Source organism: Leopardus geoffroyi, chromosome C1, assembly GCF_018350155.1.
Source record: "Leopardus geoffroyi isolate Oge1 chromosome C1, O.geoffroyi_Oge1_pat1.0, whole genome shotgun sequence".
Classification (NCBI taxonomy): Eukaryota; Metazoa; Chordata; class Mammalia; order Carnivora; family Felidae; genus Leopardus; species Leopardus geoffroyi.
The window spans coordinates 212,244,377-212,269,708 of record NC_059328.1 but is presented as its reverse complement, the minus strand read 5'-3'; the positions used below and the strand labels follow the sequence as shown (position 1 = coordinate 212,269,708).

General features: G+C 45.0%; 1 protein-coding gene across 2 annotated transcripts in view; it reads left to right on the top strand.

The window, feature by feature from the left end:
* The window catches only part of DNER (delta/notch like EGF repeat containing), a 322,224-nt gene extending 299,609 nt beyond the window's left edge, over nt 1-22,615 (top strand). For both annotated transcript variants that reach the window (XM_045481582.1, XM_045481583.1), the window contains 3 exons: nt 5,163-5,294; nt 15,137-15,383; nt 21,627-22,615. In XM_045481582.1, the coding sequence (XP_045337538.1) occupies nt 5,163-5,294; nt 15,137-15,383; nt 21,627-21,738 (491 nt within the window). In that variant the 3' untranslated portion in view covers nt 21,739-22,615. The remainder of the gene's footprint in view (nt 1-5,162; nt 5,295-15,136; nt 15,384-21,626) is intronic.
* Nucleotides 22,616-25,332: the final 2,717 nt, after the last annotated feature.

Here is a 25,332-nt window from a genome sequence, read left to right as displayed (position 1 = left end):
ATTTTTTAGCCATTCCACCAAATATTATTTTCTGCCTCACTCCCCTTTCCTGGGACTCCAGTTACATCTGTTAGACTACTTAACATTGTACAATAGGTCTCTGAGTCTCTGTTCAGTTTAACATAATTTTTTTTCCCTGAGCTGCAGTGTGTTTAGCTTCTGTTGCTGTTGTGAAGTATACTGGTTCACTCTGCAGAGTCTAAATTACTATGAAAACCATTCAGTTTTGTTTTTAAGTTCAAATATTGTATTTTTCGTATCTAGAAGTTCCATTTTGTTCTTTTTTATATCTTTCATTTTTGTCCTCATTTCGTTCGTGTTTTCTGTCTTGAGCAAATCCCGTGTTTACTCACTGTCATCTGTTATTTCTGCATCTGCGTCTCTGGATTGATACTTCTTCTGGTTACGGGTCACGTATTCCTATTTCTTGGCACAGCTAGTGGTCGTCGTGTGGATGGATGGTCTTTGTGAGTTAAATTGGGTGACTGGGTTTATTGTGTTTCTTTTTTATGTGCTGGCCTTTTTCTCTGGCAGGTAGGTAAGTTACTTGCTGGCCTGATGGATCCCTTCAAGTGTTTTGTTTTTTATTTCATTTTGGGGAGTCGATCTGCGGTCGCCATGTCTCTAGGGATAGTTGCGCCCTAGTACTGAGGTGTGACCGTTCCCTCACTGAAGCACTGGGTGATCGGTGATATACCTGCCTTCTGACTTGTGAGACTTTGAACACTTACTTCCCAGTCCTCCGTGGGCTCTGGGAACTGTTCGTCTTTCATCTCGTTTGCTGGGCCCGTGGAGCTCCAACCTACTCACGCACCGTACTCAGCAGCACACTCGCGGGGACGCGGCGTATTTCTGATGCTCTTTTTCTGACTGGCTCTGTCTTCTTTGGAGTCTGTCCTACAAATGGCAGCTACCTTGTCCTCCACAAACTCTGGTTCTCCTCAGTTCAGTGGAACACCGTGTTCTAAATGGGCTCCAGGCAGAAAGCCAGGACGATTCTGGTACTCAGCTGGTTTGCTGGCCTTCTCTCGCAGTCACAGTCCTGCCCTGCCTGTTGTCTAATGTGTTAAAGTGTTTTTCCTGAAATATGTATGTTTCATCCACTTTACAGCGGGAGGCCAAGAGAGGCTTCAGTGACCCCATCGCGGCAGAAGAAGTTCCAAATAATTTTTATTTGTTTTATTTAATTTTTTATAAGTTTACTTATTCATTTTGAGAGAGAACAGGGACAACACAAGTGGGGGAGAGGCAGAGAGAGAAGGAGAGAAAGAGAACTCGAAGCAGGCTCCATGCTGTCAGTGCAGAGCCCGACGCAGGGCTCGAACTCAAGAAACCGTGAGATCATGACCTGAGCCAGAACCAAGAGTCGGACGCTTAAATGACTGAGCCACCCAGGCTACCCCAAATAATTTTTAATATTCATTTCATCTGGAATAAAATACCTGTGAAGCACAAAGGAGTTATAGTTAAAGTACCCAGACCAGTGCCTGGCACACAGTAGCTCTATATTTAGTACTAGGTATTTCACAGTAGCTCTGTATTTAATACTAGGTATTATGATTGTAATAATTTTTATTGATCTGATTCAGTGTGGGCTGTATTAATCTAAGGGTTTACTGGTAGCAGTGACTTTTTTTTCATTCACTTTAATTTATCTGAGTAAAGCATACAGAATTAAACAGTACACTTGTAACTTTGCATAAATACTATCAAATCTGATGCCTGCTGTAGACTGCCTCCTAGAAAGTAGTAGATTGGAAAGCAATTGTAAAAGACTTAAAGTTCAGACTATGATTTCCAGCTTTAGTCAAGTAGAAATTTCATTATGTATTCTCTTTACAAATGTTATTCAAGCACAACAGTGATTTAAAAGTAATTGATTTTTCCCCAACTCAAATAAAAAAAAAAAAGTAAGCGAGTCAACAAAAAAGTCATCTGGCTCAAGCCAGCAAAAGCATAAAGATTTATTAAGTCAACTATGAGTAAGGAAAGGTTATAGAATATACTAAGAGCTCTTCTAATATAAGTCAGAATGCATATTGCTTCAACGGAATGGTGGGGTGGTGATGTACATATAAAACCATAACACTCTTACTATGGGGAAATAGAAATGATTTACATACAAATGAATATATATACACCAAAGTGGCTCTCTGTAATTCATAATGAATCTTCAAATACTTTGCTTAAGACTAGCATCAGAAAGCATGATCATTGTAAGGCAGAGAAGAGCAGTCATGTTTGGGAGTCTTCCTTGACTCCCAAAAATTTTTCTTGAGGGGCTCCATCATCAAAATCACCCCACATTCCTACTGCCAGCCTATGACATGGTGAAGGCCTCCAGCTGAGATCCAGGTCGGGGGAGAGCTGATTCAACTAGAAGCACGGGTGCATCAGTCTGTAAGATAGGCCATTAGAGTAATCTAAAGATACCTGCGCAAGATGTGTCCCTCCAGGGTTTGGCCAGAACACATATGCTGTGAAAGTAGCTGCTGGCTATTTGGGCCCTAGACTGGAATGGAGTTTATATCATTAGCTAGTATCATGTAATCCCCAGTTTGGCTCTGAGGACACTGGGGTGAAGAAATCCAGACTGGGATAGGCTTGAGATTCTTTCTGGGGCCCAGTCCTTTGGATCTGGGTCTTAGATATTTCATTGATATCTAACAGTTCGTTCTATTTTCCCCTGCCATTCTCTACTCCTATCCAATCCTTCCAATCTAGTGGGTCCCAGGAGGAGACTAATCCAGGGATCTTGGACCTCTCCCAACTACATTAACGCCCCCTGGAGATTCAAGAACCAATACATGCATCAGGACTAGTCTGGATTTGGCATTTACCATTTATCTGGATCAGGACCCTGGATTTGGCATTTACCTCCCCAGTCCAAAAAGCTCTGGACCCGAGGAAGAATGGATGGACCAGACTAGCTCTAGGACTTCCCAGAATTTAGGGGATTAGAAGGGTTTGGCACTGACATAGGACTTGTGGAGTGGAGTGGAGCTTTTGAGTTTTGCGACGTGGTAAAAGCATGAAGCCGGGCTGTTTCTGCAGCTACAGCTGCAAAGGTAACAGAGCCAAAGACAGCTATTGTCTAATAAATACCTCAATTAAGCTTGTCTTCCTAAATGGTGGGAAAGTAATACTGAGGTATATATTTGTGAAAGCCTCTGATCTAATCCTTTTAATGTTTCTCAGCACGTTCTTGTTTATGTGTCTCCTCAACTAGCCTACCATGTAATGCCGGTTGTAATCGTTCAGTCTATGCCCTTTTCCACCCAGAGCGATTGCCCCGTTAATAGAAAGACAACCTTTGAAATAGGTTAGTGAGAGGCAATCAATTTCATGTCTTTCCTATTGATGTAAATGACTGTATTTATTGCAGGAAACAAATTTACTTAGACACTACTGAATTATAATCAACCTAGCAGGGCCTTGAAGTAGTAAATGTTTTATTCGACAGATTTTACTTATTTAAAAATAAAACCGTCAGATGCCAGGTAAGAAGCAAGTGTGAAATGAAACAGACATGACATATTTCAATGTGAGATTCCTCCTCTGAAATGGGCTGGGGTGACATACGGTGGATTTATAAATGCGAGGTAAACCGGTAGCAGGTAGAAGACTAATACTAATTAAGTAAGCCTGGAAGTAATTACCCAAGTGTACATTGAAACATTGCCTTTGAAAACGGACAAAATATTTGATTTTGCTCCTTTGCTCTACTCTATGACTGTAGCAGTGCTACAGGGTTTGTTGTGTTTTTTTTCTTAATTTGTTTTGTTTTTTTGACTACCACTTTTTTTGAAATTTTTTAACGTTTATTTATTTTTGAGATAGAGACAGAGCATGAACAGGGGAGGGGCAGAGAGAGAGAGGGAGACACAGAGTTCAAAGCAGGCTCCAGGCTCCAAGCTGGCAGCACAGAGCCCGATGCAGGACTCGAACTCATGGACGGTGAGATCATGATCTAAGCCAAAGTCAGATGCTTAACGGACTAAGCCACCCAGACGCCCCTGACTACCACGTTTTACATGTACCTAAGCAAATAGAGATACATTTTGAAATTTTCTTTTTCTCATTTCCAAACTTTTAAGAAAGGTTGCCTCAGTTGGAAATACCCCTTCCATTCATCTGATGAGATGCCTTTCAGTCTGAAACGCATACCTATTTTGTATTGACTTGTAGTATAGCTTAAAATCAGTGATGATGGCTTTGTTTGTATAACTTGTGATAACAAGCTATTTCCTGTAAGCTGGTGTTTGGACCAGTGACATCAGCCCATGTTCTGGTTTGTTGGTTTAAACCAAGCTCTTGCTAATGGGGTCAAGGATGTCCCAAAGTGTCTGGTCTGGGCAGGGTCAGGAGCTCCAGATCACATTTTTCATCATGACGGGAAAGGCGGACTGGAATGAACGTGGCTTTCCTGGGGCCACATTTCCCGGAGAAGATTGTGTCAGAGGTAGGCTAACGTGGACCTCAGAACTGTCTTTTCTTAAAGGGGGAGCTGATGTTCATCTTGTGCATTTCAATCATTCCCAGAAACACAGCCAGGGATTTGGAAAGTGAAGTGAGTTTTCATAAATGATTTTGGCTAGGCACACAGCTGTGCCCTAGAACTATCCAGAAAATAGTCACGTGTCCATACTCACACTCTCAAACACTTGGCTACAAAAAAAAAAAAAAAAAAAAAAAGAAAGAAAGAAATCATAACTGTGAGTTTTCGGCTTTCTGGAGTTTCAGAAAAATAAATAAGAAGAGTCAGCTGATGAAATTCAAAATAAAATAGACTTCTTAAATAAAATCAGGAACCTCAGTCCACTTTTCCAGTAAACCTCAAAAGGTGTATTCAGAGATGAGAATCAGCCTCAGTTAACTATTTGACTGCAGGAGATTCTTTCTACCAGTGCTATTTTCTTTTCTTTCTTTCTTTCTTTCTTTTTTTTTTTTTTTTTTTTTTTTTTTTTACTCTTATTTAAGCAGAAGGTCCCTTGTCTGGAATGAATTTGGGGACGATTCTGCACTTTATATACACGGCAAATTGGGCTCCATTGCTGGAGACCATGGTCCCAGCCTCAGATCTCCGCTTTGCCAGAGAAGGGTTGTGACAGAGTTGGTAGTGTAGCCAGCTGTCCCACTGCTACTTTTCTTTCTCTCCGTAGGTGAAGAGTGTGACATCGACATAAATGAATGTGACAGTAACCCCTGCCACCATGCTGGCACTTGCCTGGACCAGCCCAACGGTTATACCTGCCACTGCCCACACGGCTGGGTGGGTGCAAACTGCGAGATCCGTAAGTATTTCTGCTGTTTTTAACATCACGTTTTCATTTAGCACCAAGAGGATACTGACCGTGTCCAGGTGGCCTCCGTCACCCACAGATGAGCAGTGGGGCCAGAGGGCTGACACCAGTCCCAGAGGAGTACCTTTGCTCATTGCTTTCTGTCCCTCCCCCTTCCTTCTTGAGCCTGAATCCGGCCTTTCTACTGGGATACGAATGTGCAGATGTCATCCAGAGTTCACTGCTGCTCAGACAGCCAAAAATGTGCCTAACTGAGAAGCATTCGAATCGTATCAGAAAACAGAGGCTTTGTGTTAAAAACATGAAAAAGCACACAGAATATAAATTCACTTTGCATTTATGTCTTCAAGTGTCTTCAAACGTATTAGGTTCCTTCGGTAGCCTGGAGAATAGTCCAGTGAAGATGAGGGTAAAAGAAAACCCGAAAAAATATTTTGAGCTGCTGAGAGCAAATTGTTCTCTAAAGATGAGCTCCCAGAAGTTTGAAAATGTCGTAATCAAGATACGTATTAAAATAATGTATCTGCGGGACCCCCGAGCGGCTCAGTCGGTTAAGCATCCGACTCTTGATTTTGGCTCAGATCATGATCTCAAGGCTTGTGAGTTCAAGCTGTGCATTGGGCTCTGTGCTGACGGCATAGAACCTGTTTAGGATGCTCTCTCTCCCTCTCTCTTTCTGCCCCTCTACTTCTATCTCTTTCTCAAATAGAAACATTAAAAAATTTTTTAAAAATAATGTGTCTGTTGGGTTTTCCATTGTTTTGGAAACTGCTAAAAATTCAACTATGAAACATATTCTCTTCTAATTGAAATTCATCGGGACAGTGGATCTTCCATAAAAGCTCCCCCTGGGCTCTCTCATCCCTCCCCATCTTTTCTTCAGCTGGAGATAGTTCATCTATTGTGTGAGTTTGGAAGGAGGCAAATATATATAGATAGCCCCATTTGTCTGTCTGTCTGTCTGTCTGTCTGTCCGTCTGTCTCCTTCCAGGGCTGGCTGCTGGTTACCTCTATTCCTCTATGTTGTGTTTCAAGAATAAGCTCTCCTAGGGGGTCCAGCACTGCCCATGGCTGCATGGGCCTGTCTCATTCTTCATGTGTCTGAGGAGGAAGGTCACATTCTCCAATATCAGTGTGACCGGTAATATTATAGGGGCTCCTACCAGCTCACTCTTTGTCTTTGCTTTTGGTTGAGAGACTGAGAGGGAAAGAAGGTAGTTATTTTTAGGTCTCTCCGTCACCAACTTTCCTAAGCACCCCTAGACAGCGTGGTCTTAGGACCAACTGGCCTTGCCGAAGATGGTTGGGAAATACTCTTGTGCTGAGGAAAGATACAGAAAGGGATGCTAATGGCTATGAGCTGGTGTAGGATGTTAAGGCAAGAGTAGGTATAAGATGTTAAGTCCAGTCTTGTGGAAAGCATCCCAGACTTAGGTCAGCAGGACCCTGGTTCTTCCCCTGGCATAACACTGATTATGTGGCTGCATTGAATCATGCTGACATTCAGTTTACTTATCAGTAAACTGGGGCCAGATTTCATTCTAAAATGTGGTAATTCTGTTAGAAATAACAAATTTTGTGCCTTAGGGCAGAATAATATCTACTTACAACTTTTAAATCTTTTTTTAAAAAAGTTTACTTATTTATTTTGAGAGAGAGAGACAGAGGGAGACGGGGGCCGGGGGCGGGGGACGGACTCGAACCCATGAACCGTAGATCACGACCTGAGCCAAAGCCAAGAGTCGGATGCTCAACCAACTGAGCCACCCAGGTACTCCTGTAACTTTTAAATCTTAATTATGAAGATAAATATATAAGAAAGTATGGATAAGAAGTCAGGGACACACAAGATGCCCTCAAGAAGCTTTAAGTAAAGTCCTATAATTATAAAAAATCTAAATTTTACTTCATTCCAGTGATGATAGTATAGGCAAAAGATATACAAGAATGGAAAATGAAAAGCGTAAAAGTTGACTTCAAATTCAAGGTCCATCATACTCCAGCTGTGTAACCTGGACAAGCAAATGTATCTCTCGGAGTCTCATCATTCTCACCTTACAAGACAGTGATGGGGAAATGCTGTGAGGATCAAAGGAGGCAGATATGTGCAGATTTCTGCAATGCAGTAGGCACTAAATAAATGCTAGTTTACTGTGGCTCATGTACCGTGAACTACTCCTTGGGAGGACCAACCTTCGGCAACTGTCTTTTTGGATGATGAGTGCCAAGAGCATGGGCCACACTGAGTGGCTGGATGTGAGGGGGCCCATCACACATCTTGGCCCACACTTGGGCTCCCCGTTTGCCCAGAATAGCACTTTGCATTTGGTAATCTCATTTCCGCCTCTCCATTAGACCAAAGGTGCTAAAATCAGTGTCATCACAGATTAGGCTCAGCTGGGTTCCAGTGTTGGATGCTCCCATCCTTGACCTGAAGGTCAGAATGAAAAATGTGCATTTGAGGTTTGCTGTGGCATGTAGCTGATGGCCAGTGTCTAGAGAACTGGGTCTGAATCAAATGGGATGGATCTAAGCACCAGGAGTGGAAGTAGAGTGGCCAGGGAAGATTCAAGAGGCTTCAGGTCCCATCCCTTTGAGGTCCCTTTCTAACGCTGAATTATCTGTGATCTTCTCAAGTGTCCAGAAACCAAGAGGAGGGTATCTGGATGGTGCAAGGTCGGGTAGGTAGATCTCAACAGGAAAGCTCAGATGTACGCAGAGAAGAGGGAGAACCATAAGCCCACATAGGCTCCATAGCAGGGAGGCCTGTGAGTTGTCAGAGGTGGTCCGGGAGCTTCCCCTCAGCCTCACTTCTGCCTCTGGAGGCCACATCGCCTGCCTCCCTCCCTTGCTCATTCTCCTTCAGCCACATCATCCTGCTTTCACTTCCTTGGATAGGTCAAGTTCATTCCTGCCTTCAAGGCCTTTACCTATCTGCTGCCCTATGCCCGGAGTGCTCGCCTTTCAGATTTTAGCACAGCTTTCTCCTTCACTACACATCGATTAACCTAGAAACTTGCCCCTTTAGAGTTATTATCTGTCCCCTAGTCAGTAATAAGGAGTAAAAATCTAGCAGACCACAAAGATTGATCAAAACCACCAAGAAAACTGACCCAGAACTATCTAAAAGGATCATTTAAATAGTTGTTGTGTTTTATATTGTACCCTGAAGCAAATGCAAACCTTAAGTTCCGGAAAGTACCAAAACAACCTAGTGAAATTTGTCTGCTCTCGATTCTTGCCACCTGAGACTGATAACAATTTTGGCTTTGGGTTTTAATAAACATTTTGCCTTCCTAGAATCAAGGTCTAAAAAACCATAATTCCTGTAAATGTTTATATAGTGGTGTTTTGTGTCATCTGTGTAGGAACTGTGAGGTTTCTACAGTTAGCGTCACAGTTAATCTCGCTGACTGACGGTTGGACAGGTAAGTGCATTGAACAGTTGAATCTCTGCCTCAACTGTTAAGTTAACGATATTCTACAAGTAGGCAAATAGGCCATCCTGGATTTATAATTCAACTAATAATCAAGGGCCTCTTACTATCGACACTGAACACTACACCCAGGACATAAAGGTTAATAAAGCAGCCCCTGCCTTCAGGAGCTCAGCATAATCCAGGGGTGGCTCATCATAGGTGGTGGGGTTTCTGTAGGTTTTGTACAGGCTGCTTCGGGAACCGAGGGAAGAGGGGACCCTCTTGGGATCCTCCTCCCCAGAATGCATGGAATTTCATAAGGGTTGAAGAAACTCATCACATGGCTATGTTGGTTGGGTTCTTTCGTTCTCATTTTTGTACAAACCAGGATATTTTAAAAATTAAAATTAACCTTCTCATCCAGACCTCTGCTTCACTCCCCAAATGTAACAATTATTAGCCATTTATTGTTTATTTTTCGAGATGCATTCGGTCAATATTGTAAGTCCTTTTTTTTTCCTCCCATAAAAATGGAACTATTCTGTACATACTGTTCAGCATCTTGCTTTTATGATTAACAATATATCGATATTTGTAATATATAGAATATTTGTCAATGTTGGTTTATGCAGATCTACCTCATTGTTTTAACACCACGTGGCTTCCAATCTAGCCCATCAAACCCTTTCTTTGTATGCAGCCAGAAGCACCTTTTATTTCCTTTTTGTTTTTAAGTTCATTTATTTATTTTGAGAGAGCAAGAGAGAGCGCAGGCGGGGAAGGGGCAGAGAGAGGCAGAGACAGAATCCCAGGCAGTCTCCACACTGTCAGTGCAGAGCCTGATGTGGGGTTTGAACTCATGAACTGTGAGACCATGACCTGAGCTGAGATCAAGAGTCAGATGCTTAACCACCTGAGCCACTCAGGTGCCCCTTCTTTTTGTTTTCTAAACGTATATGGTCTTTTTTCTTTTTAATTTTTCCAGTTATTTTTATTGTGGCAAAATACACATACCATGAAATTAACTATCTTAATTGTTTTCAAGTGTATGGTTCAGTGATATCAAGTACATTCATACTGTTGTGCAGCCCTTACTAACATCCATCTTTGTAACTCTTTTCATCTTGAAAAACCAAAACTCTGTCCCCATTAAGCCCTAACTCCCTGTGACCCCTTCCCCCAGCCCTGGCAATCACCATTCTACTTTCTTTGTTTCTTCTTCTTTTTTTTAATCTCCCCTTGTCCCTCACATCCCAGCCTCTGTTAACCACCATTCCACTCTCTGTTACTTTCTTTAGATCCATATATAAACCAGCTTACATCATACCTGTCTTTCTTTATCTGACCTGTTTCAACTTAGCACAATGTCCTCAAACCCATTCATCCACACGGTTGCATCTGGAAGAGGCATCTTTTCAACGTGCAAATCTGAATACTCAGACCCTTCTCCCCACCAGTTTCTCTCCCTGCCAGTGCTGAGCTCCTATTAAATTGCATTTATAACTGAAGACCAAAGGCCACACTATTGCCTGTGGGGCCGTGGGAGGGAGCTCCTCACTCAACCAACCCCTAGCTCGCTCCCTCGCTCCCTCGAGCAGCCACCTTGTCGCCCTTCCAGTCTCTTGTCCTGTTCCCCATCTTCCCCCCCCTTCCCCGGGGTCTTTTCCTGGGACCGTGTTCCCCCTGCTCTCCCTCAACTCTGGTTTTTACCTACTTACCTGGAGAGCCCAGCTTCCTACACACCCTCACTTCTAGAGCAATTCTGATTCCCCAATTAGATGGAGATTTTCCTTGTCCTTTGCAGTAGCACTGTGGAGGTGGTCCTTGATTGGCTTGGCACACTTGTATGTCTACAGCTACTATAGGATCATTTCTTTGGTCTCTGTACCCCTCAAAAGACGGGGAACTCCAGGAGCCAACTGTGTACTTTCCCTCGCTCTTTATCCCAGCATCTAGTGCCATGCCTGGCACATAGTAGGTGCCCAATTAATGGCTGTTCAGCAAGCAGATCCTATGAAAGAGGTGAACTTTTCTTTCCATTCCTTTCCTACGCTGTCCTCTTCTGAAGTTTAATGAGAGCTCTTAATCTTTTGCGATCTCATTGACTGCCTTGCTTGTCCAAATAACTCTTAGCTATGGAAAGCAGAAGGTAATTTGAAAGCCCTCCTCTCAATTAGTCTAGCAGCAGATGGTCTCAAAAGTTATCTAGCTGTCGGATGTCCACACATCGCACACTCACTCTCTTTTTAAATAATATAGGTGAACACATGAACGAGCCTGGCTACGTTCACGTAGGTAAATTAAAAAACAGATCTAGGCAATGTGTTCTAGAATGAAATTTATAAATCTAATGGTGTCTCCTTCGGTGGAGTGGTGGTTGTTGCTGGGTCTGGTTTTAGTCTCATCCTGGCCACAGGTGGTCTGTTTGACCCCGTGCAGCTGCTTAAGTCCAGCCTCTCTCCCTAGCTCCAAGGGCTATGTTACCATTGACAGGTAAATGCAAACACACTGTGGAAAACACAAAACCTTAAACAAACTGAGTTTGAAACCTAAATACCAATGGTCTCGCAGACCCATAAGCAGGCAGTTTGTGTGCATGTGTCCCTGGTCATGCACCTGCTGGGGCTGATGGGATCATTCCATCGAGCATCTTCCGGTGCACAGCTCCTCTCTGAGCTGTGCTGTAGCTGGCATAGTGAATGGTTCATGCGGCAGGACTCTGGGATGCGGCAAAGTGATAGCTCGTGAGGGTCACGTGACTTATGCCAGGCCTGGAGGTGACAGCTTCGGCCACCTGGTGCAGATCCTCTTGATGCTTCCAGACCAAGGTTGGATTTACTCAGATCCAGCCTGGTTCCAACCCGATTAGTGAGTAAAGCAGCCACGTTCACTTCTACCAGAAAAATTTCAGCCGACAGTAACGTAGGAAAAAAAAAAAAGTGGGGGTAGGGGGAGGAGGGAAGCAGAGCTTTTCACAGGAATTTCAAGAACGTTTTCCCAAAGGTTCAAACAGCCTGGAATGCAGAGTTTGGGGAAGTAGAACAGATGGCCAGAAACGTACGCAGCGTAGGCAGCTCAGGCCTGGGACGCCGTGCTGAGCACGTAACCCAGCGCCGTTGTCTGTCCACGGTAGCGGCCGGACCGCCGTGGGTTGTGTGCTCGCTGCGGATGCACAGTTGATACGAGTGAGCTATTCACTTGAAGTTCGAAATCAACTGTGAGGGCTCAGGGGGAACGCACGTGGCCCTGCCATAGCAATGGGAGCGGAGCCCTCTACCAAGTCGGAGTAGACACATCGCTGGCTGCCCTTGCGGTGATGCTAAGTGGCTGTTACGGTGAGGTCTGAGGTTGGACTCCAGCCTACAACTGAATTTTTCAGAGAAGGTTGAAATAGTTGCAAATCAAGCGAGTCCTGCTTTTCTTCCAGCCAGAAGAATGAGTGACTCTCTCTCAGTGTGAACCAGGCATTGCCAAATTAAATGCCTCTGATCCGGGACGGAGGCTTAGTTCTCGTTTCACAAAACACCTTCTCCCCTCCATGGCGACCGTTCAGTTGCCGTGATTTCTGTCAGTCCCTCTGGCCATATGTGAGCTGGTTCGGACAGAGCCGGGACTGCGGTCATGGTCAGTCTCACTGCTGCACGGACCTCGTGAGCTCAGGCAGCCAAGCTCACCTGGCAAAACCAGACCTCAGGGGTCTTGGTGAAAACTCAGGAGTCTGAAGTTCTGGATGTGAACACACTTCACTCATCTCATTGTTCTCAAACTCTCAGGAGCCATCAGGTTTGGGGGCATGGGTCCCTTTTCCGTTAGGCTTCTAGAAGGGGGATCTGCACACTTGGCCTTGTTTGGGTGTCTCCCTGTGCTCTTCTTCAGATTGTAACCGTTCAAGGTTAAGCATAGCCGGTTCTCAGATTCCATGGTCACTGAAGATGTAGCTTGGGTGAGTGTGTATGTGCCCGCACATCGCACACATTCCCGCAGAGTTTGGCCCAGTGAGAAGAGTCCGAGCATTTCACGGGAAGATGGGTCCGTCCACACACCCACCCCTGAATCCCATTTTCAGGCTCCCGTAGTCCTAATGTGAAACCAGTCGTCTCGAGGTGCTGGTGCTGTGAGTCCAGCACAGAAGACATCCCTTTCCCACACGAACTTGGCTTCTCTTTGGTCTTATGTAGCCCTTTTTATTTTCCAAACTTCCTTTCAAGTCCTGTTCACGTTATCCAGAACATTCCACATGTGTGCAGGTCTGTAAAAAGTTCATATTTTGACACTCTTGACCTGTGCCAGGCACGAGATTATGTCCCATTCGTCCATTTATTTTCCTGCTCATACAGGTTGGTGTTTTTTGAAAGAGCCCAGAGCATTGCTCAGTAATCCTGAGCTCACAGCGCGTGCCTCAGAGGGCAGTGTCCTGCTTCTCCTTATCCTTTATCTCTCCTCCACCGTGACACCTGCTCCTTTTTAGGACCACCCACCACATGCCCAGCAGCAGACTTTCTTACTTTTCTTCACGTGTTTTCTAACTTGTGCCTACAATAAGCCATGGGGTACGTGTTGCTATTTTCATCTTATAAATGAAGAAACGAAGTCTCAGGGAGGTCAAGTAAACGTTGCAGCTAGGATTGAAGGCAAGGTTGGCGTGATCCCAAGGCCCACACTTCTTCCACTGTTATGCTGGAAGATAATCCCATGGATGTTTTCTTCAATTAATTTATTGCTGATTTTTAAATATTTTTATAAAAGGAATACATTATTCTTTTGAAAGAAGCTGGAAAAGACAGAGAAGTATAATGAAGGAAATAAAAATACTTGTGATTCTGCCTCCCATTGACCTCTACTGTTAGTGTGTTCCTGGGTGAGGCAGACTTGGGTCTAGACTTGAGCTCACCCAGCTGGTGATGCCAATTTCGTATATAAAGCAGAGAGAGAAAATAATGGATCTTCAGTTGGTTGTAATGATTAAGTGAGATGTTTTCAAAGAGCTTAACATAGGAAGGCAGCAAATTCGTCATTACTGTCACTCTGTCTTGAGCTTTTCAGTGTATACATAAGCACTTTGAGTTCACATGTGACTGTGCTATATGGGTAGGTCCTATTTGGCCAACTGCTTTTGTTCCCTTGTTGGAACAAAACATCTCTTGGGGCTCCTGGATGGCCCAGTCGATTAGCCATCCAACTCTTGATTTTGACTCAGGTCATGTTCTCACAGTTCGTGAGTTGGAGCCCCACATTGAGCTCTGTGCTGACAGTGCAGAGCCTGCTTGGGATTCTCTCTCTCCCTCTCTCTGCCCCTCCTATGCTCGTGCTCTCACACGCACACACACACACTCTCTCAAAATAAATAAATAAACTTAAAAAAAGAAGAAAACATATCTCCATCTCACTAAGAGTTGAGTATTTAAGTTGTTTCCCATTTTTTTTTCTTTTATAAATTGTTTTGTCTACTTGTGGGACAGAGAGAGAGTGTGGGGGTAGGGCCTCTGGCTATAGCTATAACATTTTATTTCTTAAAAAAAAAAACCTGAATAACAATCTAAAGCAAAAATGGTTCAATATGAACTTTATTAACTTTGAACAGTATTAACTTTGAGTGGTGGGTACCTGGGGGTTGTGCTTATTTAATGAACCTTTTTCTAAATGTATAGTATTTGGTCATTTAACATTTAAAAGTTCTGATGCTGAGATGAACGTCCTTGTATATAGGGCTTTACGCATTTATAGGACAATTTCCCCAGCATAAATTCTAAAAATTGGAATTTCCGGGTCCATTAAGTCTACACAAGGGTTGAGTATCAATTTGCACATCCTCATTTCTGCACACATATCAGCTGTGGTTATCAAATATTTTAAATACCGTTTGGAATGGATAGAGGAATTGTATTTTTAAAGAATTATGAAAGTGAACAATTTTCTATTTGTGTGTCTTTGGTAGATTCCTTTTTAAATTTTTTTTTTAAGTTTATTCATTTTTGAGAGAGAGAGAGACAGAGACAGAGTGTGAACAGGGGAGGGGCAGAGAGAGAGAGAGAGGGAGACACAGAATCCAAAGCAAGCTTCAGGCTCTGAGCTGTCAGCACAGAGCCTGACGCGGGGCTCGAACTCCCGAGCCACGAGATCCTGACCTGAGCCGAAGTTGGACGCACAACTGACTGAGCCACCCAGGCGCCCCGGTAGATTCTCTTTTATATTTTTGCCCATTTTTCTATGGTGTGTTCCTGGTTTTTCTTAATGATTTGTAAGAGGCTCTTGTATGTTAAGGACATTAGCCGTTGATCTGGGTTATCCAGAGAAAATAATTCTTCCCAGTTGGGGTGGCCCTTGTATTTTAGGTTGCTGAGGCAAGGTCAGTGAAGACCTTCCTGTTACAAAGGTCACAACTCACACCCAGGCCTTTGCTTACTTTCGCCCCAGACCTGCAGTGGAAGTCCGGTCACATGGCGGAGAGCCTCACCAACATGCCCCGGCACTCCCTCTACATCATCATCGGGGCCCTCTGCGTCGCCTTCATCCTGATGCTCATCATCCTCATCGTGGGCATTTGCCGCATCAGCCGCATCGAGTACCAGGGCTCTTCCCGGCCAGCCTACGAGGAGTTCTATAACTGCCGCAGCATCGACAGCGAGTTCAGCAATGCCATCGCCTCCATCCGGCACGCCAGGTGGGCTGCGTGGGGAAGGGACGGGGGAGGAGGGGAGAGCCCGCTGCCATCTGGGTGCGTTCCTGGGAGGCGGGTGGTGTTGCGAACAGGAATCCACACCTGCAAAGAGGATTTCATAGACGAAAGCATAGGTTCAAGGCATACTGGGGACAGATAATTGGGCTGCTTTATAATTTGCTGCTAGCTTACTGTTTGCATTGAATACATTCATTCATTTAATTTGTGTTTATCCGTGCTATAAATAGCCGATTCTTAATCACTGTGTAGGAAACGTTTTTTGATGATTGCTTTTTGGAATGTCTTTAGCTGTGCTCTCCAAACAGCATAGGTAAGCAGTGACATTCGATTTAGCGGCTTCCTTAAGGAATGACAGACAGCTTTCATTCTGCTGTTGGTGTACCTATTCTATAAAACGATGTCCTTTTCTGGAGGAAAGACTCCTGAAGGGACGAGGTACCACACCAGTGGTGCCACAGAGAAAGCAGGAGTCGGGTGTCCGAAGTGTGGCATTTAGTCCCAGCCACCCCATTACTTGACTCTATTTCACACAGACCATTCAAGCCTCCGCAAACACTGGTCCCTGAACAGCGAAAAGTCATGTCTCCCTTAGTCAAGGCAATCAAATTAAATTACAAATAGTAAAGGCTTGTATAAAGAGATAACATCCTAGGTATTTCTCCAAATCTATAACACTAACAAAATCAGCTAATCCAACTTTTGTTTTACTTTTAAAAAACTTTTTAAAATTATTATTTATTTTTGAGAGAGAGAGAGGGAGACACTGAATCCGAAGCAGGCTCCAGGCTCTAAGCTGTCAGCACAGAGCCTGACGCGAGGCTCGAACTCACAAACCGTGAGATCATGACCTGAGCCGAAGTTGGACGCTTAACCGACTGAGCCACCCAGGCGCCCCCATATTTTATTTTTGCACAGGATATTTACTACAAAAATGAGCGCGCCACTGTTTGTTAAAGGAAAGCTGTTTTCTCTTTTAATTGCTAGAATGATCTAAAGTGTACAATTCAGGAAGTCTGTGCTGTAGTAAAGAGCGGGCTGAGCTCGGTGTCTTCAGATTGGGGTCATGAGAGCTAGTAGCTGCAATACCTCTGTTGGGAGGCCGTGTAGTCGTCTTGATCAAAACACACGCAGCTCCGGATTCCGTGTGAACGGTACAGAGGCTACGAGGTTCAGAAAGTTGGCTTTCTGCGCAAGGAAATCCCCAAACCGATTCTGAGTCAGGCCCTACGTGCTGCTCATCACTGACTCCTTCCTTGAAGGGTCAGCTTAACAGCACAGCCTCCGGGAAGCCCTGAGGCCAGTCCCTGCACGTCTTGTTTATTTGACTCGTCCGCCAGCCTGTACATAAAGGGCCGTTTTCTTTCCGTCTCCAGCAGGTGCTGGCACGTAGACCCTCCTTCCTACAATCTGAGGTCTGTAGTGAAAGGACGGTCTCTGTCAGGGATTGGTGCAGGATGTCTTGACCTGCCTGAGAGGTGACGTCATTCCAGGGCAGCAGCCTCCCAGGAGTGCTGGAGGTTCTCAGAAGTCACTGGGTGAGAGGTGAAAGGTGTAAAAAGTGGAGGCGAGGAGGCGAGCTCCTCTGTTGCTCAAGAGTCTTCTCTCTCTGTTCCCGGAGGTGCTGAGTTCACCAGGAAGGCGCGGAATCGGCGGCGTGACACCGGGATGTGTTGGGAGACCCAAGAAATCAGGTTCCCTCCACCCCCGGAGGGATCTCTGGCCAAGATCCTTTTGTGTTCAAGAGGAGTATTTTATTTCAGCCCCAGCATAGTTAAGGATAGATTCTTCTGAGCTTCCTGCTTAGATAGCCCGCTAGGAAGATACTTAGCTGGATAGTCTTGGAAGGAAAGAATTAACTTAAAAGCATTTACAGACCTGGTTCTTATTTGGTGCTGATTTTTATCAAAAATATTTACTGCAGAATTCCTAACCAGTAAGCTCCTCCATGCACCAGTGACTACCGATAAAGCCACTGAAGTTAATACAATACCTTCCCAGATATCTGGAACGTTCCCTCATAAACGTTTACTCAGCTACGACCTGTGGTTTCTACAGCCTGGCTGTCTAGAGGTCCTGGCTGGGTCTCTGGCTGGTTGGCCCCTTTTCACTCCTTTTTCCTGGAAACCCTAGAAAAGCATTGAAAAAAAAATTAACCCTTTTCACTATTACCTCCTCCCTAGTTTTCAGCAGTGACCTGTAGCTTGCTCCCACTTCCCAGCCTGTCTCCCAGCTGCTGGCCTGGAGGTGACATGGGATCTGAATGCCATCAGCTGAGCAGCCACGCAGGACGAATACTGAGTGGGTCATCTGTGGTATTCACGAGTGACCGAGGCAGCGTCTGGTGATTCTGATGTCAGCTCTCAGTTGATGCCGGTGCTGGGCTGTGAGGAGCCCCTTACTCTCTCTGATTAAGAGTCATGTGTTCTGTGGCTGCTTTGCTGACCCCTTGGGCCGGAGAGAGTTTGCAGCTGACCAGTGGGAGTGCACGGGCATTCCAGACTCTGGAGCGAGGTCACATCTCGGCTGCAGATTGCTCCCTGCTCCCCCAGCGCTAAGCACCTGGTCACACAAAACAGAACCAGGGAAGCTGAGAGAGGACCCGGTCACGTTTTCTCAAAGAGCATCTCTGGCTTTGGGCCTTTCTCAAGGTCAGATCCGCCTGTTTTCCCTGTGGTGGTGTTTTAGCTCTTGACTTCCAGGGGCACATGAATTGGAAGAGACCACAGTCTCGATCTGCCTGAGAATTGGCTGTAGTATGTTTTAGTGAAATAACGTGGGCAAGACTTGTCACCAGATAATATTTGGGATGTCAGTGACATTAATGCTATCGTGGCCACAATTTCCATCATTCCTTCTAGTTTTTGTTGACATGGCCAGACACTCCACTGAATCCTTTGGAGAGAGGGTCCGTGAGTGATTCTTAGGGTCTTCAGCAAGGGTCTGCAAAATATCTCAGCTGGTTCAGACCATGTATTCTCTGGGTGTCTGTGACTGTTCAGCTCTGCCTTTATAGTGTGAAAGTAGCAGAGACACATTATGAATGGGTGCAAGTGTGTTCCAATCAAACTTTATTTAAAAACAGGCAACAGGCTGTAATTGGTTTGCAGGCTATCGATTATTAACCCCTGGTCTACATTACAATTTTCTTTATTTTCCAAAAAGATTTTTTTTACGTTTAAAATGTACCTTTATGATAAGAAAAAAACCCCAGCATGTTATTTGAAGGAATAGTCACATAAATATCCCTGCCATAACACAGGCAAGCTCTTATATTGGTTTAGTACCTGAGAGTTTTTGTTTCTTTTTAAGGTTTATTTCTTTATCTTGGGAGAGAGAGAGAGCAGTCGAGCATGCGAGCCAGGGAGGGGCAGAGAGAGAGAGGGAGAGAGAGAATCTCAAGCAGGCTCCACGCTGTCGGCTCAGACCCCGATGTGGGGATCCATCTCATGAACCGTGAGATCAGGACTTGAGCCGAAATCAAGAGTGGGACGCTTAACCAGCTGAGTCACCCAGCGTCTGAGAGTTTAAATGGACTTCTATAGGTGTTAGCTTCTTTCTTAACACCCACCCAGTTCTGAGAGACCAGGAAACTATAAAAAGCTATTGGTATTATAAATGTGAGTATGAATGCACAGTCCCGTTTTACTCGATGTAAGCTTGCCACGGTGATGGGCGGAGGAGATTCAAGGAAAGTCTTGGTTCACTCTATTGTGTTCTAAAAACCACTTTAGCTTCTGTGTGGTAGCTACCGCACTTTGTGCGGAGACCCCTGTACGTCCCTGGAGGAAGTGGAATGGACTTCTCCGGCGCGAGTTAAGGGATTCCAGCTCTGAGACAGTGCCAAGTTCCCTTTGTAACCAGCGTTATACTTCATTCCCATACTGGTGTGGAGTCGATCTCAGTAGCACCGGGCACAAAGCCAGTTGCCTGTCTAGATATGAAGTGAGGCTCCTTGTTCTTGTCCACGTCGACCGTGTGGCCGCTCCTGACTGGGTTCAGCCCTCGCCTCGTTTTTCTCAGCGGACCCCAAACACCCCTCCTCAAACCTGCCCTGTCGATATTCAGCCCCATGACCGCAGTTTAAGGTCACAGCCCTTTGAATAGGACTTGTTGGTAGATTGCATAACATGGAGGCATTTAACTTTCTGGATTTTGAAGAAACAGGTTCTTCTTCAAACTATGAAATCACATAAAAAGTGAAATGGGTATCTTGGGGCGGCTGGTGGCTCAGTCGGCTAAGCGTCTGACTTCAGTTCGGGTCATGATCTCACGCTTCGTGAGTTCAAGCCCTGGGTTGGGCTCTGTGCTGATGGCTCAGAGCCTGGAGCCTGCTTCGGATTCTGTGTCTCCCCTTCTCTCTGCCCCTCTTCCATTCACTCTCTGTCTCTCTCTCAAAAATAAATAAACATTAAAAAATTTTTTTAAATAAATAAAATGGATATCTTAAACACATATTCAACCTATTAAGTCACTTGGATTTTTCCTCTTGGTCAGCCGACTGATTAATAGGCTGTGTGTGATTTGCTGGCCCTCCCATCAAATCAGGAAACTGCCCCATGGTTACTATGGGAAGAGGGCTTTTCACAGGGATTGTCCTGTTTTGTTTAAAACGAACTGGTGGTATATTGTTACCGATGGGTGTAGCTATTTTACGAGACCTAGATTGTCAAAATATTTGCGCCCTAAAGTAGCTTCTGAAATTTTCAGCGTTGGGAGAAAGTATCCGGATCTAGTTGGCTTCTACACTCTTGTTCCTTTCCGTGGCCTCAGATATACACAGGCCTCGTGCAGTTTAGATAAGCAGACTCCAGGCTGGACTCCAACCCAGGTTTATGGATGCACAATCCCAGGCCTCAGTGAGCCTTCACGTTTTAGCTGTGATTTTATTGAAAGCTTTTTAATCTTTCAGTAATACCCTTGGATTTCTTGGTGGCAGAACGCATGAACTCATTAGTCTGTATTTTGCCCAGTGCCCATCTGGCACGGTTTATGCCTTTGTGCCCCTGAAGACCAGTAAATCTTGAGTGAATCGGAACAAAAGATTGATGAATGTTTAAGAACCAAAGGTCATATGAAGAATGCAATGTTTTCTCATCTCCCACTCTCTTCTACTCCTCACTGTATGTGAGAGGGCGGACTTCCCAAGAAAGCAAAGGAAAAACTAGGGAAGGGGGTGGGGGTGGGTAGGGTGGAGGCTGTGGTCGATGAGCCCCTTGAAGTGTTTGGGGCCCATCCGACCCACCATTTTAAAATTTCAGATTCTTTACGTATTTCCTTTGTGAATCCGTTGGACTTGAAACAGTTAAAAAGAGTTGTCTCTACTAATGAGGAGGGGAGGTGGGGAAGTGTGGAAGATTGTTTAAGTCATACTGCACTCCAGGGACTCGGGGAAGGTGAGGTCTTCAGTGGGAAGAGACCACCCAGAAGTTGAATTGGCTTTATTTTCATAATCTCCATCTTAAGACTGGTTTGGCAGGAAGTCCTGAAATTGGATTTTGACACCCCTTGGCTTCTAAGCATCAGTCCTGCTGTTGTGGGGATTTTGATATATACAGATCTTTTGGGACAATGGCTTGTGCTCAAAGAAGGCAATGGCTTGTGTGTATGTGGGGGGTGGGGAGGAACAGGTGGGCGGGGTTGGATGGTGGGTAGCAGGGTGTGGACAAACATCTTCTTTGAAGCCCTTTCCTCCATATCCCCTTCTCCTTACGGTGGGACCTCCGATGACCTCTGAGCCTTTACAGCTCTCCTGCACGTCCCACGGGAGAGGCTGTCTGTCCATAGTCCAGGGAGCACCGCCGGCCATTCTGTATTCCAGACACTAGAATGGATGTAAAATAAACTTGCCTCTCCAGATAGTTAAGGGTCTCAGAAGAAAAAGACAAATAGATACACGTTTTCTTGAAGCTTATTGTAGAGTTGTCATGCCTGGCTGCTTTGCCAGGATTTAACCTCGAAGCTTCGACATTAATTTGGGCTCCATGGTTCATGAAATCCATTTTTTTACCTCCTGCCCTGGAGACTAATATCTCCGCTCGTTCAGTGTTATATTCAGGTCTCTTAAATTTCTGTGCTTGCTAGGGAATGTATTTCTCAGGGTATGTTTATCATTCCATCTGATTCTTGAATCTAAATTATTCTCACCACTTGCCTTTAGTAAGGCTTGACATCCAGTGTTCATCTAACCAGAGTCCTCTCTCTCTCTCTCTCTCTGTGTGGTTTCAGGTTTGGAAAGAAATCCCGGCCTGCGATGTATGATGTGACCCCCATCGCCTATGAGGATTACAGCCCCGATGACAAGCCCCTGGTCACACTGATTAAAACAAAAGATTTGTAATCTCTTTTGGGGGGGAATTATTTTTCAAAAAAGATGGGCTACCACCCTCATTTAAATATTTTTAAGAAAATAAAAAGCTTAAATTTGAAATGGTAGCTGCTCAAGAGTTTTCGGTAGACTATCGAAGAACTAATTTTCTGCAGCTTTTAGTTTGGAAAAAATATTTTAAAAACGAAATTTGTGAAACCCATAGACTACGTTTTAATGTACTTTCCGCTCTTTAAACTGTATGCTTCGACTAGTGCGTGCTTCTCCCACGGGGGACACCGTCATGAAACCCAGATGGTGTTTCATGAAGTTTCTATGTGACTTGTGAGTGCCAGCTTTCTGAGTAGTTAGGAAACACATGTAGAGTATGACCCATATAACAGTATAGCCGTCACCTAAAAAGAAGTCTGAAATGTTTGTTTCGTGAAAAAGAAACTAGTTACATTTATTATTCCTAACCCGAATGAAATTAGCCTTTGCCTTATTCTGTGCATGGGTAAGTAAATTATTTCTGCACCGTTTTGTTGAACCTTGCAGAAATGTTCCTTTGAGTTTGTTTTTGTCACTTTCGTAACGGTGGCCGAGCTAGGCCTTGAAAACCATGCATAGGGAAAGGGCCTGGTGAGGCAAATTATGATCGCATCGAATCTATATTTTCTTTAAAAAGTCAAGGTTTTTATATCGTGAGTAAATTAAATTTACGTTGGAGTTGTTTGTTGCTAAGAGGTAGTCAATATAAGAGAGTACTAGTTCCTTCGTAGTGTGTATTCCTCATAATGCATCTTTATTTACATCCAGGACATGTCCGTGGCTGTATTGGATTGATATGTGCTTCTTCTGATTCTTGCTAATTTCAAAGAATATTGAATAAATGTTACCAAGTCCAGGATGCGCTTGTCCCTCGTTCTTTTAAAATTACAGAACACATTTTGGGTCTGCTATTCATTGTCAATCTCATTGTTTTTCACATCTTAAATATTTCAAGGAGTACACTTCTGTGCCTTCTAGGAGCCCTCCTGACCTCCTGATTGCCAGTGACCCATCCCTCCGTTCCTTTAAACATGAAAGGTCGGGGGGAAAGATAAGAATTCTCATTTCCGCATTTACACCAGAACTTGCCCGCGACATGCAGCACGCGTGGCCGCTGAGGTGCATTGGAACGTGGAAATGCTTGTAGGCATGATGTTCAGGGGACCTGCGGCCCCAAGAAATGTTTCCTAAGCACTGGGTCCAGTGGAGGTCAAGTGAAATGGCCTTAGCAAACAGCAGTTTGGTCCTGAGGAACTTGAAGGCAGCTTAGAACCTCCCTACATTCAATTCTATGTTGCATCCAAATGCTGCGCCCAAGTCTCGGAGTCATTTTTTTTTTTTTTTAATTTATTTTATCTTCACTTGGGAATGTTTGGTAAGGCCAAGGAAAAGTCCCTGAAACCAGGTGCAAGGGAGGATTTCGGGCAAAAAGTGTTTAAGATGCTTTCCTCTCCCTCTCTTCCCTCAAACATCTGTCCCTAATCCTACAGACGATATAGCAACACACCCACGCTCTGATTATTAAGCGGTAGCGTGCGTGTGTTAATATTTTTAGTTCGTATAAGTGTTTAGAAACGAATTTAGAATATGAACACAGGCGGTTGAGCATCCATGGGAACATCACAGACCTTGCTTATTTCCATCTCCTCGTGGGAAACTGTTGGTGGCGCGGCACACAGACCCTGCATGCACCGGAGGGGGCCCAGGGACTTGGGTGGGGGGTGAATTCATCCCCCCCTCTCCCCCCATCCCGGACTCATGCCCCCCCCCCCCGCCCGCCATGTGCCTGGGCCATGTCTGCCCCGCTGGGTCTTCCTTTGGAAGCTGCCCCATCCCACCGTCTCAACCCGTCTCAAAGTCGCTCTATGTGATGTCCCTCGAAGGGCTTGTGGGAAATCTTTTGCCAATCGCCGTCTGTCTTTTTAAAGCAAATTAATGGAGCCCGCTAATTCAGATTACTGCCTTCAGACAGTCTGAGGGGCCGACCCCAAACACATTCAGTAATAAGACGTCCCACTGAGCATTTGTTGTGTGTCAGGCAGATGGTGACCCTGGCTATCAAGGTCATGGCTCCTTTTGAACCAGCAGTTCGAAGAAACAAATAGAGTCGCACCGCTAAGAGCCGGTGAAGGAAGGTAAACTGCCCTTGGGCGGCTGATTTGTAGCAGAGTGGATCGGAATCTTGCTGCGACCGTTTCCCTGCTAACGACTTGGGCAGAAACTCCGGACCTACGCCTCAAAACTTGGAGAATGGGGATAAACCATAGGACCTCCCGCAGGATCGTCGTGAGGATTAGGTGCCAGGATGTATTTAGATCCCTCTGCTCACTGGCAGCTCCCATTACGCATTCAGCGCGTTAGCCATTGCTGTTGTCCTTGTGCTTAGTTTAGGTACAGACCATTTCCAAAGTAGCTTGCTTTGGATGGCTGTGCCTGTGATCTTGGAGTCAGTGCGTCATGGACGGTGGATGAGTTAGTGGTCCTCGTAAAGCCTGGGGCACTTTCTGCGAGTGTGTGAGACGCTCTTTGGTCAAGTCGTTACTTCACACTGTTGAGAAAAGCGTTTGATGAGCGAGAGTAAATACCTGCCAGGACTCGTTGAACTGGTGACAGTCTCATGACTCGAGTGGGGTTGGAATTAGCCCTTTTCTAATGTCGGTTTCCACAAGGCAAATGTACGTCACAACAGGGATCCTCGCCTTCAGAGGTGTTCCAGCTCGTTTTGTAGTTTTTTACGGAAGCTCTTGATTCTTGCAAGGAGATGGCACACACAGATAAATGATCTCCAAGTGATTTTAACAGTTGGGAGCTGGTTTTTTGACACGTGTACCAAGGTCTCTGCTCATCACAACCAGGCTTGCACCTGCTGGCCTTGGATCACCGACCCTGACCCCCCTCAGTGGACTAGGGACCTACTTTTAATTTCTTGGGGAAACTCCATACTGTTTTCCATAGTAGAACCAGTGGAAATGTGCTAAGATGATCTGATTCAACAGAGTGCCAGCCATCTTGCCTCACCTGCACCCCTCCAGTGGTTTCTGGGGGAATGGAGGGACACTAAGAGTTCCACGGAGGACAGTTTGAAAAATACTACCGGCGAATCTGTCCCCAAGACTCTCATTCCCCAGCGTGTCAATCCACCCATCTATGCAACAGGTGTTAATGGAGCACTCGGCAGGTGTGAGGCCATTGCCGGGGAAGTCTCCTTGACATGTCACTTCCAAGCCAGGACCTGAAAGATGGGTGACAGAGGGGGAGGTAAGGGGAAGCTTCCAAGAATGAGAGTGGACACTTCTGAGGGACTCAGCGGAGTCAGGCCAGAGCAGTGCATACGAGGTCAACATTCGCCTGTGCTGCTCTATGACCCAGCAATTTCGCTCCTAGGTAAATGTCCAAGGGCAAAAAAAATGTGTTAAAAAAAAGCCTTATGCAACTTTCCATAATAGTCCCCAACATAGTAGAAGATGAATAAAAGGACAAAACGGAAAGAGGTACTGAAATGCAGCAATGGGTCTGAATATCGCAGGTGTAGGTATTGAGCCAAAAAGTCAGACACAGCACGGGACGCAATGCATG